The 18,648-nt window shown below is 44.9% G+C and overlaps 1 protein-coding gene across 1 annotated transcript in view; it reads right to left on the reverse strand.

Moving 5' to 3' along the window:
- Positions 1–18,648, reverse strand: part of ATP8A2 (ATPase phospholipid transporting 8A2) — a 1,219,142-nt gene that overhangs the window by 1,110,482 nt on the left and 90,012 nt on the right. The window contains exon 5 of the mRNA XM_029602569.1: positions 6,093–6,138. Within this exon, the coding sequence (XP_029458429.1) occupies positions 6,093–6,138 (46 nt within the window). The remainder of the gene's footprint in view (positions 1–6,092; positions 6,139–18,648) is intronic.

Genomic DNA, 18,648 nt, shown 5'->3' on the forward strand with positions numbered 1-18,648 from the left:
CCCAACAGAAGTTCCCAGTAGCCACACACCCTCCCAACTATAAACTCTACCCCAACCTGAATAATGCAAAAATTCCCCCATGTGTGCCTCACGGGGCTCCCTCCTTCCAGGACCCCCCCCCCTCCCCGTTACCCACCATCAGTGGTCTTGAGTCCCTCCTCAAGGAGAAGCAATTCCTAGTCACTGCCACCCCACTGGCACCATAATTCAAATCGTACCAGCTGTCTTGAGGCTCTCTTTTGCTTGGCATGTGTACTTTGTAAGGAAAATTATACCTGCAGAAAAACCAGGTGAAAGCCATTGTGTTGTGATCCTGCTCGCAGAGCTCATCCCGCGAACAGGCCCCCACTTACTGCCCAAGCTACCGCCGACTGTCTCCATGGCAGGCTGCTGTGCCACTGCCTTTGTGCGGCCTAGGCCGCCTCCAGTCCATGCCGCTGCCATCCCTTCACTCCCATGGTGTGGTGCCGCTATTGGGACTCCGACTTTTCGCAGCTGTGTGCCGCCGACTTCTTTCTTCGTGGCCTGTGCCGCCACCAGAACTTTGTTTCTGCAATGGAGAATCCCTCGCTGGGATTCCCGTAAGTGGCCGGGAACCACCGCCAGTGCTGCTGCCTTCATCTTGCGCTCTAGTGCTGCCCCAGGACGCCCTCACCTTGTGGTCTGGGCGTCTGTCGCAGCCTCCACCTCCGTGGCCCAGTGACCGCTGCCAGAGACCCTTTTTGCGGCCTGTGCCGCCACCAGGAAGCCATTGCCAGGGCCTGCTCCTTCTGTCCATGTGGCAGGGATGCCGCTGTCCATGGTCCTGCTTCATCCCTGGGCCCTCCTCTAGATGCCGGCGCATGCCTCTTCAATCTATTTAAAGGGCCAGTGGTGGGAAAAGCCCGTGGCCCCACAGGAAGTCCTCTTCAGTCCACTTCCTGCTTCAGCCCTATAAAAGGGCTCAGTTCCTGTTCCTCGGGGCCTTCAGATCGGACTTCATGGTTTCCCATGCTCTTCTGTGCCGGTCCAGGTCCTCCGTGGTCTTCACTTGCTAGATGGCTTTGTTCTGTGTTCCTGGTCTCCTCATCCTGATGTTCCTGGTCTCGTTCTTCATTGGAGCTCCTTCATCACCTGTTCCATGTTCTGATGTTCCTTGGTCCTGATGTCTAGAAGTTCTGTGGTTCCGTTCTTGAGTCCTGATGTTCCAGATGTTCGATGGTCCTGATGCCTTCATCTTCGCCTCTGCAACCAATTCCCAGTTTCCTGTGTCCACCTTTCCTGGTGTGCCACCATTGTGGTCCATGAGCAGCCCATGGGGGCCTGTGTAGGGCGCTTCGTGGTACAAGGCCTTATTCTCGTCTGCAGCGCAAGTCTCCGGAAGACCCTTGTTTTTAATGTTCCGAGTTCCTGTTCCGAGTTCCAAGTTCTGAGTCTTGAATCCTGAATCTTGAATCCTGTCCCGGTCTTCGGAGTTCCTTGCCTGCTTCTGTCCATGCCCAAGACTCTGCCAGAACCTGCTCCACTCCAGTGTGGTCTGCGACCAGCCATGGACGGCTGTGTAGGGCACGCTGCAATGCAGTTCTCACCCAGTACTTTCGCCTGAATCCTGAAAACTTGCCTGAGACCTTCTGAGTAACTTGAATCCTTGTTCTGAGTCTTCTGATTAACCTGAATCCTTGTTCCGAGTCTTTTGAGTAACTGAATCCTTGTTAAAACATAGGAAACATAGAATTAATGGTTAGTTTTCTCAGTGGAGAAAGGTGGCTAGTTGAGTGCCCAGGGATCTGTGCTGGGACATGGTTGTTTAACATATTCATAAATGATCTAGAAAGGGAAGTAATGAGTGAGGAGATCAAATATGCAGAGACACAAAATTATATAAAGTTGTTAAAACATGAATGGATTGTGAGGAATTCTAGGAGGACCTATTGAGAATGGGGGACAGGATATCTAAATGCAGGGTTCCACATTAGCTGTCACCACTCAGCAAAATAATATTTCAGTCCTTGTTGAAAACACATTGCAATCCTCATCTCAGTGTGCAGCAGCAGCCAAAAAGGCAAAAGAGAATGTTAGGATTTATTTGTAAAGAAACAAAAAACAAAACTAGAAATATACAATGCAAGGTTTCACATTGGGAGTCACCACCCAAGAAAAGGATTGTTATGCCTGTCAGTCGCAGACGGCTGCGACCGCAAGTACTCACTGCTAGCACCACTCTCCTGCCCTCCCCAGGTCTGCTCGCTGCGCGGACCTGCCTACACCGCCGCGTTCCTCGGGACTCCTCACGGTGGCATGGACGCCGTATCTTCCTACTTCGATGTCGGGCCTTCCTAGGAGCGCATGTCATCGGCCTCGCCTTTGAAGCTTCTTCGGCGGAAACCTCGGGGGTGTCCCTGGTTGATGATGGCATTGGACTCCTGTACTTAAGCTCCACCTTCACCCCCAGCTAGCAGTCTTGGCAACAAGTTCCTTAAGAGTCCTCAACTCCTGCCTTGTGTTTCTGAGACTTTGCTATGAGCCTTGCTCCTGGACCCTGTCTGGCACCCGCTCCTTGGGGGTCAGTGTGCGCTCCTACGGGGACTCGCTCCCCTGACCTACCCCACTCCTCGGGCTGGCCCTGCGCCTCTTCAGTCCTACTCTGCAACAAGCTTCTGCTACTTAGATCTCCCTTGGAACACCACGGCAACCTGTGAGATCTTTGGCTAGCGTTCCCCACTCCTCGGGGTTGTGCTTGTGTTCTAGCAAGACTGTCTGCGCTTTCCCACTCCTCAAGCTGCGCTCTCTACTCCAGAGACTACCTCTAGCCACCCGCTCCACGGGGCTTGCTCCGGTGTATTCTACGACTATTGGCTGTCCCGCTCCTCGGGCCTACTTCTCTACTACGACTGCCGTCACTTCTTTGCTCTCCGGGCTCCTATCTACAGCTACAGCTGAGACCGGCTCCAGGCCTCTCTGCTTCGGGGGTGGGCCTGCGCCTCCAAGTCTATGCCCACTATGCTGCAGCTCCACCCCTCAGGGCTGTCCTCCTGGAGAACCTTCAGCGGGGATAATCCTGAGCCTACCGCCCCGCGGTCTGTCTGGTGCCTCTCCTCAGGGTCTCACTCCAGACACAACCTGCTGTTACTCACTCTACAGGGGTCACTCCCTGGTCCCTGGGGTCTCTCCACAACTGTGCCCAGAGCTCCCCGCTGTGCCTATACCTCGCCTCCTGACGGTGCGGACCTGTGGGGCTCCTCCCCACAGGCTGTAACAACTCACACCTTGAGCCAAGGGTCCACATACCCACAAACCATAACAAGGATCTAGATGTCTTTGTGGATAATATATTGAAATCCTCTTTTTTCAGTGTGAGGCAGCAGCAGCAGCCAAGAAAGCAAATGGAATGTTAAGAATTAATAGGAAAGGAATGAAGAATAAAACAGAGAATATCATAATGTCATTGTATCTCTCCATGGTGAGATCCCACTTTGAGTATTGTATGCAGTTCTGGTCATCGCATCTCAAAAAAGATTTAGCTGAATTAGAAAAGGTACAGCGAAGAACAACCAAAATGATAAAAAGGATGGAACGATTCCCTTTGAGGAAAAGCTAAAGAGATTAGGACTTCAGTTTGGAGAAGAGACTACTAAGGGAAGGTATGATAGAGGTCTATAAAATAATGAATGGAGTGGAGCAAGTAAACGCGAATCAGTTGTTTACTCTTTTAAAAGAACAAAGGCTAGGGGGACACTCAATGAAGTCAACAGGTAATGCACTTAGGACAAATAGGAGAAAATATTTTTTTACTCAATGCATAAGTAAACTCTGGAATGCATTGCAGGAGGATGTTAGTGTGTTTAAAAAAGATTTGTTCAAGATCCTGGAAGAGAAATTACATAGAAACATAGAAATGACGGCAGAAGAAGACCAAATGGCCCATCCAGTCTGCCCAGCAAGCCACGCAGTTCATCCATTTATTTATTTATTTATTTAATTTATTTTTTTTTTCCCCACCCTTTTTCTCCCTCCACCCTTTTTTTTTTCCCACCCTTTTTCTCCCTCCACCCTTTTTCTCCCTCCCACCCATCACTATTGGCTTCCAGCACCCTCCGGCCCCAACTCCCTTTCACCCCTCCACCATGCAGAGAGCTTCCAGCACCCTCCGGCCCCAACTCCCAATGGACTTGGAGAAATCCACTGCTTATCTCTGGGATAAGCAGCATGGAATCTATTGATCTTTTGGAATCCTGCCAGGTACCTGTGACTTGGATTGGCCTTTGTTGGAACCACAATACTGGGCTTGATTGATCTTTGATCTGACCTAATATGGCAAATTTTATGTTCTTATACTGTAGAATAATGCCTCTGTATTGATCCATGGTGTGAGAGCATCTAGAGTATTTGTGTGTAGTTCTGGTTTCCACATCTCAAAAAATAAATAGCAATACTAAAAAAAGTTCAGACAAGGGCAACAAAAATGGAAGAGGGGGCAGAACAGCTCCTTTAGCAGGTTAGGGCTCTTCAGCTTGGAGAAGAAACATCTGAGAGGGGATAAAATCAAGGTTTACCAAATCATGAGGAGAGTAGAACAAGTTAACAGGGAATGGTTGTTTGTTCTATCCAACAGTGCTAGGACTTGAGAACATTCCATGAAACTAACTAGAAGCAGATTTCAATAACAATTTGTAAGGAATGATTTCAGTCAATGAATAACTAAGCTATGGGACTGCTGCCAGAGAATGAGGTCAAGACTGTGTTTATCTATAATTCTATAATGCAAGGGGGTTTTGAGCACACCAAAACACTGTGAGGGTAATTTTCAAAGGAACTTCTAAGAGTCAAGTACTGCGTACCCACAGAAATGGTCTTTTTAAACATTGCACAATCAATATGTGCATACATGCTGTACACATTCTGGGGGGAGGGAAGACTGGGTAGGACTGGGACTTAAGCACATACTTTTTCATTATAGAAAATATGTGCGGAAATTTTCTCAGCCGATTGTCAAGTGGACTTATCTGCATAGCTGAGTTTAAAGGAGGACAGGTCCATAAACACATATTAGTAAGACAGAATTGGGTGTCTCCATTTCAAGGATGTTCCAGGTTCTTTTTTTTTTTTATATTGTTTTTATTAAAGTTTACAAGTTAACCAGCCAAAAAACAGTTTACAAAGACATGGTGGAACATAACAGCCACTGGCATACTAGCATGTTATACATCAGAGATTACAAAACATTTTTACATTCTAATACAAGTGATTTAAATATGGCAGTCGGAAGGCCCTAACATACTCATCGCCAATTACCCACCGTGGGTAAACCATCCGTAACCCTGCTGAATATTAGAGTTATATCATCAGACTGCTAGCCCAGCAGTGAGCGTATAGGGTTAACTTTTAACCACCCCCACTCTCTCCCTCCCCCCCTCCCCCCGGTCAATCAGGCGACTTTCCTGTGTTGATTGGCTCGTAGATACGGAGAGAGCACATGGCTAAAAAGACATTATGCAATAGACGGTTGAACCTTACATCATGAGGATTAAGAAGCTAGAAAACTGGTGTATGTGTGTGCCAGAACCCAGAGTAACAAGTAACATCACCACCACCAGGCCGTCACAACAGGCAATCCAGAATGGCAATAACCTCCAACCAAAGTTTACCAGCTTAAACCCCTCAGCATCCTAGTTAACTTAAGGATATCGTGGGTTGCAGATATGTTAGGAAAGGACCCCACACGGTCGCAAGGTCTATCTTCTGTGAAGATTTATGGCAGAATTTGCTATACATTTCATGCGACAGAGGCGTAACAATTGCTTAAACCAGAGATCCCAGGTTGGGGCCGAATCCCAGGTTCTTTTAACTGTTCCAATCTGGCCATTGTTAGAGGCAGGATGTTGGGCTTGATGGACCATTAGTCTTTCAGAACATTGACAATTCTTATGTTCATTAATTTACAGGCTTCTATATCAACTCCACACCAAATATCTCTGTGCATAAGAGTTTTGAGCACCCTAATTTTTTCAGAATTAAGATTTTATAAGTATTGCCAATTAAAAGTTATATCACTATTATATTAATAAAAATGTACACTTCTATATCATGTATTCAAACCTTATAGTTGCTCTTACCTATTGTTTTCTTTGAGTTTATTGTGTTATCTGCCATGTGTCTTTTCTGTTGAAAGACAAAGAACAAACATTAAAATGACGGAGGACAGAAAATTATGAATTATAATTCTATTCATGTCAACAAATAGGCTAAGACTATATTCTTATAAAAAATGATTAGGGCATTGTAAAATGAATTCATGTGACAAAGACAGAATGAATAAATCATTTTCAGGTTTTCTTCTGATTTCTGTCTTTTGATAGGAGATTTTAAACCAGAAAATCAAAATATTTAACCATAAAGAAGTCCATATTAAGCACCACTTAGCCATATAAGTAGAAACGTATCTGGCTAAATGGCGGCTTCTGAATATGTGTCCAGGAACAGCAGCTGCCATTAGCTGGATAATTAGTTTGCCAGCTAAGTGGAAGGCAGGGCAAGGGCGTAACTGGGAGAAGCTGAGTTAGCAGGATAAGTTATCCTGCTGACTCCAATATTCAAGTTAACTGTAATAACATATCTGGTCGTCCCATAGACCTGTCCTAAAGTTAGCTAGATAAATTTATTCTGATAACTTTAAGATAGACTGGTATATTCAGCAGTGCACTTGCACCATTACATATATAGACTAATTTAGCCAGATAGATTTATCCAGCTCACTAGCTGAGTCACACAGAGGCTGAATATGGACCTAAAAAATACCAAAATTTATTTACTATATTTATTTATTTATTTGTTGGGTTTTAAATACCGTCATTCGGTAGAGCCATCATATATATATACTGTATATAGCCCAACTTCCAAACCTATCTGCAGTACAGCATTTGCACACATAAGTGAACACAATGAGATTAATGCTGGTATCTATAAACTGTGCATCAGAAGTTACACAGTTTATAAAATACCCTTTATTTCTGCTCCACAAGTAGTCATATGTTTCAGTATGCACATATATTTCCAGTGTAAGAAAATGCATACTTTCTCAACCCATTTTATAAACATATGCATGCATATTTTACATGCAAAATAATTTTGAAACTGCACAAACACCCAGAACTAAATGCAGAGACAGCTATTTATAAAGCATACATTAGTTGGAATCATCAGTACGCTGATACCTCCAGCAGATCACCCAGCCCTTCTCCAGTTCATCTAGAAACTCTAGCACTTCACCCTGAAGCCCCACCCGTTCTCCCAAAGCTCCCATGCAAAATGGCAGACAACAGTCAAGTCTGATTTCACTTGCATAAGTCAATTAGCAAAAGCAGATGTAAAAATGTACGAACAAGTCTGGCAATGTACATTTATTTATTTATTTATTTAAATTCTTTTAATATACCGATGCTCCAGACAAGTCTTATCGTACCGGTTTACAATGGAACTAGGGGAAAAACCACATTAACAACTATGGAGAAGACAAAGTTACAATAAACAGGGAGTAAAAACTTGGGTGTTAGGAGAGATGAAGACGAAGTTCAAACGAATACAACTGGAGAGTAATATAGTAGAGCAGCGAACAGTAGATTGAGTAGCGGTACATATATAGATAAACAGAGTTGCTTGATTCTGTGGGTAATTTATCATAAGCAATTACTAGATAACATTTCCTGCGGGGTAAAGAAGCATAACATTTCCTGAGGGTAAAGGAGCAGGGGAGGAACCGGGTGGGTGAGGGGAGGGCAGGAACCGGGGCGAGGCGAGGTGGTGGGGAAAACTGGAAGGAAGGAGGGGGAAGGGTGAAAGAGTCAGTACTGGTTGATTTGAGGCTCGTTCAGCTGAATGCTTGCGCGAACAGCCAGGTTTTCAGTTTCTTTCTGAAGGAAAGATGGCATTGTTCCTGGCATAGATCCGGAGGTAGTGAATTCCAGTGGAGCGGTCCCCGCTGTCGATAGTGCTCGTTTATGAATGGAGTTGTGAACCGAAGATTTAATTGGGGGAGCCTGGAGAGAGCCTTTGTATGCGGATCTAATCGGCCTTGCGGAGACATGTAGTTCGAGAGGAATGGAGAGTTGGAGTGTGGATTGCTGGTAGACAGATTTGTGGATGATGGTTAGAGTCTTGAAGAGTATTCTGTACTGAATGGGTAGCCAGTGTAGGATTTTTAGGATTGGTGTGATATGGTCCTTATGACATGTGTTTGTAAGGATCCTGGCCGCTGCATTTTGCAGCATCTGTAGAGGTTTAGTAGATGAGGCGGGGAGACCGAGTAGTAGAGCGTTTCAGTAGTCTAACTTTGAAAACAGAATGGCTTGAAGAACTGAACGGAAATCATGGAAGTGTAAGAGCGGTCTTAGCTGCTTTAGGACCTGTAGCTTAAAGAAGCATTCTTTAGTTGTGGAGTTAATGAACTTTTTGAAGTTCAATCTAGAGTCAAGGGTGGCCCCCAAGGTCTCTAACCTGGCTTGCTAGAGGAATAATTGCATTGTTGGTGACGGGGTTATTATCGCTAGGGGAGATGACCAGGAGTTCTGTTTTGGACATATTAAGGACCAGGTTGAGGCTCGAGAGAAGGAGGTTGATTGCGTGTAGGCAACTGTCCCAAAATTTTATAGTAGTGGAGAAGGAGTCTGAGATGGGGATTAGAATCTGCACATTGTCTGCGTATATAAAGTGGGTGAGGTTGAGGCTATTAAATAATTGGCATAAAGGACGTAGATAGATATTAAACAGGGTAGGGGAGAGTGATGAGCCCTGTGGTACTCCTTGTTTAGAAAGTATGGGTTGGGATTCTTTGTCATTTATTTTAACTTTGTAGTGCCTGTTGTTCAGAAAGGATTTGAAACATGTATATCTCATACAAAATAGTAACTACTGCATGTACTTGTGAATCCCGCCCTGGAACACCCAAGACCATCCCTTTTTTCACTGTAGTAAAATGTACGAGTGAAACTGAAAATATGTACATACTCGCAAATGTTTAAAAAGCAGCATTTTCACGCGTGCATGCTACTTACCCACATATATGCTATTTTTACTTGTGGAACCCCTTTGAAAATTCATTCCATAAAACAGAAGTGTATTTATTGTAAAATAGAAATGTAGTTATTGTAAAAAGTATTTAATGTTGCGTTATGTTTTGTACGACTTTTCTTTTTAATTCTTTACTTATCTGAATTTTTTCAATTACAAATGTGTAAAAGTAACATTTATATTTATATAAATCTAATATAATTGCAAATCTCTATTTTCAAAAATTAAGTAAAAGAATAAATTCCACATATCATTTTTCATATCATAGAGTTAACTTCACATTTGTCTGTTGCGGTCTCGGTCGCCACGGTGGCGCCCGAGGCCTTACCTTCTCTTCGGGTCCCGGAGAGCTACCGCGTTCCGCGGCCTCGGGACCCCGGCCGCAGCTTCCTCCTGCCGCTCCGACCCCGCGCGGGCCTGCAGGGCCTTCAGGCGCCATGCGCCAGCTCCCTCTCTGCCGCCGGCGTCCTCTCGCGGCTAGCCCCGCCCCCAGGCGCGCGCGCGCGGCTGAGCCCCGTTTTTAAAGGGACCAGCGCGGAAAACACGGCTCCTCCCTTTCCTGACGTCAGACGCTGCAGGGCTATTTAAGCCCTGCAGTTCCTAGCCTTCCTTGCCTTGCAACGAGGTTCCTTCTTCTGAAGAGCTAGTTGCCGTCGTTCCTGACTCCTGCTTGACTACAGCCTGCCTTGACTCCGGTCCGTATCTTCGACTCCTGCTTGACTTCAGCCTGCCTTGACTCCGGTCCGTATCTTCGACTCCTGCTTGACTTCAGCCTGCCTTGACTCCGGTCCGTATCTTCGACTCCTGCTTGACTTCAGCCTGCCTTGACTCCGGTCCGTATCTTCGACTCCTGCTTGACTTCAGCCTGCCTTGACTCCGGTCCGTATCTTCGACTCCTGCTTGACTTCAGCCTGCCTTGACTCCGGTTCGTGACCCCGACTCCTGCTTGCTCGCCGCCTGCCAAGACTCCGGTCCGGATTCCACTCCTGGGTTTCTTCGTCGTCGCCTAAGTCCCAGCGGTCCGGGTCCCTACGGGCTCCTCCTGGGGGGACCTCGGACTTCCAGGGCGAAGACTCTAAGTCCTAGCGACCCGGGCTCCCACAGCTCCTCTGGAGGAGTCTCGGGTTTCCAGGTGAAGCTCCAATTGCCCAGTGGGAGTTCTGCCTACCGACTGTTCCCTCGGGTCGGTCGGCCTAAGGATCCACATCCGGATTTCCTCCATCACAACATTTGTCAATCAAAACATCTATAATTTGAAATTTTAAGGAAATATTAGAGCATACTGAGACAAAGAAAATACAAGGAGAAATCTTATGAAATCATATGGATTAGACATATACATAGCTAACAATTGGTATTTCTATATATGCCCTATTCATTTGAAAACATCGGGGGCGACGTAACAGGCACCTGAGCCTCCAAAAATTTCTGAAGTTGTTCTACTTGTAAAAAGACAAACATTTGATCCCCTCTTTTTATTTCACATCGGCATGGATAATGTAAGAAGAAAGTAAATCCCAGAGACAAGACTCTAGGCCTTGTCGCTAAGAATTCCTTCCTTCTTGTCCTTGTTATAGGAGCTAAATCTGGGTACATTTTTATTGATTGACCATAAAATTGTGTTGGAAATTTCTGAAAATATCTACGCATTAATTTATTTATGTCTTGTAACGTTATAAATGAGACTATCAAAGTAATCCTGTCTAGGACATCAGTACTCAAGCTTTCTAAAAAGCTAGTTAAATTGGCAGGTATTGATTGCAAACCAGAATTTATTCCTTATTGGATAATATGTATTAATTAAGGGAATATCTTCATCTGTAAAGGATAAAACTTCTTTAAGAAATCTTTATAAAGTAACAAAGAAGATTTCCCCTGCCACTTTAGGAAAATTTAATATTCTAACATTTAGATGCCTAATTCGATTCTCAATTGTTTCATTTCATTTTCAAAAAAGTTGATCTTTCACAATTACAGCATTTTACTTTTGACATGATTTAATACCTTTTTTTCATTTTCATTCACCCTTAGTACAACATCCGCCGTTTGTTGTTGTATATCATCTATCTTTGTCTAGAAATTTGAGGAAACCTGATCCATTTTATTCTCCAGCCTATTTATGGCTGAACTCAGTCTTTTAATCAGGGAAGCAATTAAAAAATGTTATTAAATAAATAACTATGTGTCATGAACCCTCCAGTTTCATTTCCAGAAGTGGCCTTAGTTTAATTTTCTTAGCTAGTGCAATTTAGGCCAGGGAGAAGCCCCTCCTTTTGAGGGAGCTGAAATGGCCATCCCCCTGAAAGGGTTTAAAAGCAGCTCTCTACCAAGAGGCTTTGGGCAGTGCTTTTAGATTTTTGGAGAGTTAGGTGGCAGTGAGGCGTGGTTATTTCATTGGATTTTCAAGCCTACTTGGAGGATCCAGGCACAGCCTGCCTGGTATCCTAAGCAAAGTCGAGAGGTGGTGTTTACAGTCCACTAACTGACTGAGGTTTCCCTCTGGGTTATTTTTCAGAATTTTCAGGAGCCTTGTGAGACCCTGGGTACCACCTGGATTAAGGGCACAGGGAATCCTGTGTCAGGGGCTACCCTGGGTAAGGAAGACCTGCCCCATCTACACTTTCAATGAGAAAGGAGGTATGGTGGTGACCCGAGGCAAGGAGCAACTCTGGTATTAACTTCACTTTTGGGGAAAAGAAACTTCTTGGTTAGCAGAATCAGGAGGATGATTTCTGCTGCCACTTCCTGCCTGAAGAGAAAAACTGAGAGCTGAGAGGATGCCTCCCCATAGGAAAATTGGTTCTTACCTGCTAATTTTCGTTCCTGTAGTACCATGGATCAGTTCAGACCCTGGGTTATGTCACCAATCCAGCAGAGGGAGGCAGAGAAAACATTCTAATGACTCTGACGTATACCCTGGAGCACCACCTGCAGTCAATCAGTATTGAGCAGTATCAAAGCAGAAATGTAACTATTAACATATTAACTAGCTATCTAAATAGGAGAACGAATTTCCAACTCACAAATCCTAAATGGAAGCAGAATCCCAAAAAAGAATCTTGGGAATAAACAAGTAAATATTAAAAAAAATAGACAGCATGAAAGGCAGTTTCATCACCCAAACAGTGAACGAGCGGACTCTCCGAAAAGACAAATATAATACACAGACATAAAGGGTGGGCGTCTGGACTGATCCATGGTACTACAGGAACGAAAATTAGCAGGTAAGAACCAATTTTCCTTTCCCTGTATGTACCTGGATCAGTCCAGACCCTGGGATGTACCAGAGCTGATTCAATTAGGGTGGGACCCAGAGAGTCCCGGTCGGAGAACACTGTCTCCGAAGGCTGCCGAACTTGGAGCGTGAATATCCAAGCGGTAATGACGAGCAAAAGTATGCAATGACTTCCAAGTCGCTGCTTTACAAATCTCCTGAGGAGAAACTAACTGACATTCTGCCCAAGAGGTAGCCTGTGACCTAGTAGAATGAGCTCTCAACCCTTCGGGAAGGTCACGACGAGCTAGAAGATAAGCTGAACGAATTGTCTCTTTTAACCAACAAGCAATCGTAGCCTTCGAAACCTTATGACCTTTGAGAGGGCCACTCCACAAAACAAACAAATGATCAGACAATCGAAAATTGTTTGTAACTTCAAGATAACGCAACAGAGCTCGTTGTACATCCAATTTTTTAAGATCCCTAGAGGAAGGATCCAAACGATCTAAAGACGGAAAAGCCGAAAGCTCTATGGACTGATTTAAATGGAAAGAAGATACTACCTTAGGTAAAAAAAGATGGTACAGTCCGTAATGAAATTCCTGTATCAGAAATTCTAAGAAAAGGCTCTCTGCAAGTCAAGGCCTGCAACTCTGAAGTTCTATGAGCTGAATAAATGGCCACAAGAAACACCACCTTCAATGTGAGATCCTTCAAAGTCGCATGATTAAGGGATTCAAAGGGAGCCGAACACAGAGCCCTAAGAACCAAATTCAAACTCCAAGCAGGACAAGGATTCCGAAATGGAGGATGTAGATGTTGCGCACATTTGAGAAAACGCGCTACATCCGGATACGCAGCCAAGGATAATCCCTGAACCTTACCACGAAAACATCCAAGCGCTGCTACTTGTACCCATAAGGAACTACAGGACAAACCCTTGGCTAAACCGTCTTGTAAAAAAGATAAAATATTGGATACCGAAGAGTGAACTGGATCTACTTGATGCTCATTACACCAAGATTCAAAAACCTTTCACACCCTTGCATAAGCCAAAGATGTAGAAGGTTTTCTAGAACGCAATAAAGTAGTCACTACAGCATCTGAATAACCTTTATTCTTTAACCGACGCCTCTCAAAAGCCATGCCGCTAGAGAGAAGCGTTCGACCTCTTCCAAACAAACCGGCCCCTGAGACAGAAGGCAGGGAAGATCTCGAAATCAAAGGGGACCGTCCAGTGCCAGTCTGACCAGGTCCACGAACCACGGACGGCGTGGCCACTCCAGCGCCATTAAGACAACGTTGACTTGTTGAATTTCTATGCGACGCAGAACCTTGCCAATTAGAGGCCAGGGAGGGAACACGTAGAGAAGAACATCCCTTGGCCAAGGAAATACCAGAGCATCTACTCCTTCCGCTCTTCTTTCCCTCCCGCGGCTGAAGAACCGAGGGGCTTTGGCATTCTGAAATGTGGCCATAAGATCCATTGCCGGAGTGGACCATCTGTTGCATATCATTTGATAGGCTTCCTTGCACAGTTCCCACTCGCCTGGGTCGAGATGATGCCGACTGAGAAAGTCGGCTTGAATGTTGTCCACCCCGGCAATGTGTGAGGCTGCAATGCTGAGCAGATGTTGCTCTGCCCAGGCGATCAGCTGTTGTGCTTCCTGAGTTACCAGGAAGCTTCGGGTTCCTCCCTGATGGTTGATGTACACTACCGTGGTCGCATTGTCGGAAAGAACCCGAATCGACTTCCCGCAAAGGAGAGGTTGAAGAGCGATTAAGGCTAAACGAACCGCTCTGGTCTCTAAAAGATTGATTGACTACTGCGCTTCCTCTTCGGACCACTGACCCTGAACAGATGTATTCTGACATACCACTCCCCAGCCTGAAAGACTGGCGTCAGTAGTGACCACAATCCATTCCGGAATCTCTAGTGGTACACCTCGTTGCAGATTCGCTGTCTGTAACCACCAATCTAGGCTGGAACGGGCCGTCTCTGTAAGAGGAAGGGGAAGGTGGTATAGTTCCGAAACCGGATTCCAGCATGAAAGCAATGCAGACTGAAGTGGTCTCATGTGCGCAAAGGCCCAGGGAACCAACTCCAGAGTAGAGGTCATTGAACCTAAAACTATCAAGTAATCCCGCACACAAGGAATAGGAATAGACTGTAAGTCTTGAATTTGTGATTGAATCTTGAGAAGGCGATGCTCTGGAAGGAACGCTATCCCTTGACGAGTGTCAAACCGTGCACCCAAAAACTCCAGAGATTGGGAAGGTAATAGGTGACTCTTGTCTTCGTTGATCACGTAGCCTAGAGACTGCAAAAGGCTAATTACCCTGTTGATTGTATAATAACAAAGAGATTCCGACTTCGCTCGAATCAACCAGTCATCCAGGAATGGATGTACCAACAGACCCTCCTTCCTGAGTTGAGCGGCCACCACAACCATTATTTTGGTAAATGTTCTGGGAGCTGTGGCTAATCCGAATGGGAGAGATCTGAATTGATAATGTTGCCCTAGAATGCAAAACCTGAGAAACTTCTGATGATTGAATCGAATGCCGATATGAAGATAAGCTTCGGTGAGGTCGAGAGATGATTTATTTATTTATTTATTTAACATTTTTATATACCGGGATTCATGTAAAAATTTACATATCGTCTCGGTTTACATTGTAACTGAAAAACAAGCATGAGAGAATGCTAATTACATAGAACAGGGCATAAAACATGGGAGAGAGTACATGGGGAAAAACTTGGAACATAATAGAAGGGGGAAAAACAAAAATTTATATTATTAGGCGCATGTGTTATATTATAAGAGACATGGAAGAGGACATGTTAGTGAACCATGTTTAGTCTTGCTGCGGATCTATGTACATGCTGAAATTAAGAAAACTTTGGAGTAAGCTGCTGTAGAGAAGGGTTACTTATTTTATTTGTATGGGTGGCGTGGTTGGAAAGTCTTAATTTAGCCTGTTGGCTAGTGTGGTGGTGTTGCGGTATGGTATTATCATAGTTGGAATGCTTGCTCGAATAGCCAGGTTTTTAGTCTCTTTTGAAGTTGATTGGGCATTGTTCTGTCCGGAGTTCTGGCAGTAGAGAGTTCCATTGTGCTGGACCTACTGCAGACATGGCACGTTTGCTTAGAGAGGTTTTGATGTATGTTGTTTGGAGAGTGTTTTTGTATGCTGTTCTCGTTGGTCTGGTTGGTAGATGAGGTTGAAGTGGAATGTTGAGTTCCAGTGGAATGAGCTTGTGGATGGTTTTGTGAACGATTGTTAGTGTTTTGTATAAGATTCTGTACTCTGTGAACCGAAGCTATGACAGACCGAAGAGTCTCCGTCTGGAACTTTGGAATCCTTAGACAACGGTTGACCCTCTTGAGATTGAGAATGGGACGAAAGGTTTGGGGTTTTTTGGAACGACGAAGACCCAGACATAGAGAGTCATCTGTGGAAAGTGTAGTGAGCTCAAAACACTCACACATAAGAGGAAACATGCGCGACAGGAAGTAAGACGAAGGTCACCAAGTCTTTCCTCCTCGCATCCAGATACTCCTACCCTCGCTCAGAGAACTAGACGAGGTAGCATTACATCACAGGGACCATGTGAGTTGTCCATGGAGGAGGAATTACCTATATCTTTAAGTTCCTCCTCTTCCTCACGGGACACATACTCGGACCAACCATCAGTTTCACATAAGCATGTAAAGAGAAGGAGGTTACAGCATGTAAGTACACCAGACATCCATATTCCACTTATTGATCCGCCACCGCCCCCGCACTTCGTCCCGGACGAAGGGGCAATGCCGCAAATGCCAGAGGAAGCCAAACAAACCCTATTACAAATTTCAAATCTACTGTCAAGATTTATGACATCCTTACAGGGAAATTTCAAGGTCCCTATACACCCACCGACTTCTCCGGAGGGCTCTTCGATACGTCCATTGGACATTTCTCCGACACTTCCTGCTCCTTCTTTACTGCTTTTACCGGAGCCACTGCTACCACTGCCAGAACTACCAAAGCAACCATGCCCAGTTGATTTGCCTCAACAACCACATTCAGATCCTTCATCTCCAACATCTTCAACAGGATATCCATCGGATCCGGAAGAGAAACACCAACAGCCGTACTCACTGCCAGAGGATCTGGCATATCCAAAATTTATTGAAAAAAGTGGGTACGGCTCTTCACCTGGAAATCCAGAAGACACCAGATCCCAGATCGGACACATTGGATCTTTTAAAAATATTTGACCTACCCAGCGAACCAACTAGTTTACCATCTCATAAGGTGCTGGATAGTGTCCTAGAAAAATCCTGGGAAACCCCTCATATCGTCCCAGTATCTAAGAAAATTGATCTAAAATATAAAATGAAACAATCCCCCTTTTATGCCACTCCGCAACTACCGCACCAATCCATAGTTGTGGAATCTGCACTACAGAGGGCAAAGAAAACAAGATTCCATTCCAATGCTCCACCGGGTAATGATCATAAGTGTATCGACAATTTCGCAAAGAAGGCCTTTCAATCCTCCATGCTCGCAGCCCGTATAGGTCAACATCAATTCAATATAGTACAATACCTTTATGATTGTCTGCAACAGGTACAAACTCTTCTGCCGACCTCGACAGACGATTTGGGCTTCCCTCAACCAATACTAAACATGGAAGAAGGCTTGCGTCATCTCGTAAGATCCATTTATGTATCCTTTGAAACGTCCTCCCATACCTCTGCTTCTGCAATAGCTGCATGCAGAATAGCATGGCTTAGAGCAAATGCCATACGAGAGGACGTTCACGACAAACTGGTGAACTTACCATGTCGTGGGGACAACTTATTTGGCAACCAACTCCATGAAACGGTTTCCAAATTAAAGGAACAATCGGTAGCAGTACAATCTTTGGTCAACCCTCCGGCTTATTCCTCCTCAAGTAGGAAGTTCTATTCTCAACCAAGAAGACAACCATTTCAGAGAAGACAGTATTGCCCATCTATACACTACAGGCCATCAACTTACCAGCAGCCACAAAGGCCACAAGTCTCTCAACAACAACCTAGGAGAGGTAAATCTAGAACCCAACGTACACAAGGACAAACAGTGGTATCTACATCAAAGACTCAGGCATCTTTTTGAACTTCAAAGGGCCACCTCCTTCTCTTACCATCAAAGCGGGGAGGATACAATTCTTTACCCAAGCCTGGTCACATATCACATCAGACCGCTGGGTATTGGACATCATACATCACAGATACCGTCTTCTTTTCTCCTCGTTTCCCCCCTCCCATGCCTACATCCTGCAAAGATTACCATAAGGGATCACCTTCAGCTATCACAGGAAATTACCCAACTACTCGATCAACTAGCAATACAACACATACCCCGTTCCTCATGGAACAAAAGGTTTTATTCCCCATATTTCCTCATTCCAAAGAAAACAGAAGGACTACGTCCAATCTTAGATCTACGAGAACTCAACTAATACCTAGTGAAGGAAAAGTTCAAGATGGTATCCTTAAAGTCCATTCTACCCCTCCTCCAACCCAATGACTGGATGTGCTCCTTAGACCTGAAGAATGCATACACCCATATTCCGATGCACCCAGCGTCCTGAAAAATAACTCTGTTTTCAGTGCAAGGGCCAACATTATCAATACAAGGTTTTACCCTTCGGTCTAGCGACTGCACCGAGAGTTTTCACAAAATGCATGACAGTGGTGGTGGTCCACCTTAGGAAACAGTGTATGCAAATTTTTCCATATCTGGACAATTGGCTCCTAGTAGCATCAAGCCCACAAATGCTACAATCTCAGGTCCAGCAAACAATTCACTGTCTTCAAACCTTGGGCCTGGTGGTCAATTTCCAGAAGTCCAATCTCACACTAACTCAATCCCTACAATTTATCAGTGCTCACCTGGTTACGCATCAGAGCAGAGCCTTCCTTCCAAAGGACAGGGCAAACACCCTAAAGAGAATACTTTGAAACATGAAGAATACAAAGAAGACATCAGCGTGCCAAATACTGACTCTTTTAGGTCACATGTCTGCGGCCATATACACGGTACAAAACACTCGCCTTCATATTCGAAGACTGCAGTGGGATTTAAAGTCAATGGTCTCAATACCGTCAACCCTTGTCTCAATCAATATCAGTAACACCAGGGATGCTGACAGATATAAACTGGTGGTTACGAAGGAAGACACTAACAAAGGGTGCACTTTTCAAAACACCTCCACACAACGCAGTACTGACAACAGATGCTTCCCACATGTGGGGAGCCCATCTAGACCATCTCGAAATACAAGGTCGCTGGTCTCAGAAGGAAAGCATGTTACAGATCAACCTCCTAGAACTTCGGGCAATACGGAATGCCTT

This window comes from Rhinatrema bivittatum, chromosome 5 (assembly GCF_901001135.1).
Source record: "Rhinatrema bivittatum chromosome 5, aRhiBiv1.1, whole genome shotgun sequence".
NCBI lineage: Eukaryota > Metazoa > Chordata > Amphibia > Gymnophiona > Rhinatrematidae > Rhinatrema > Rhinatrema bivittatum.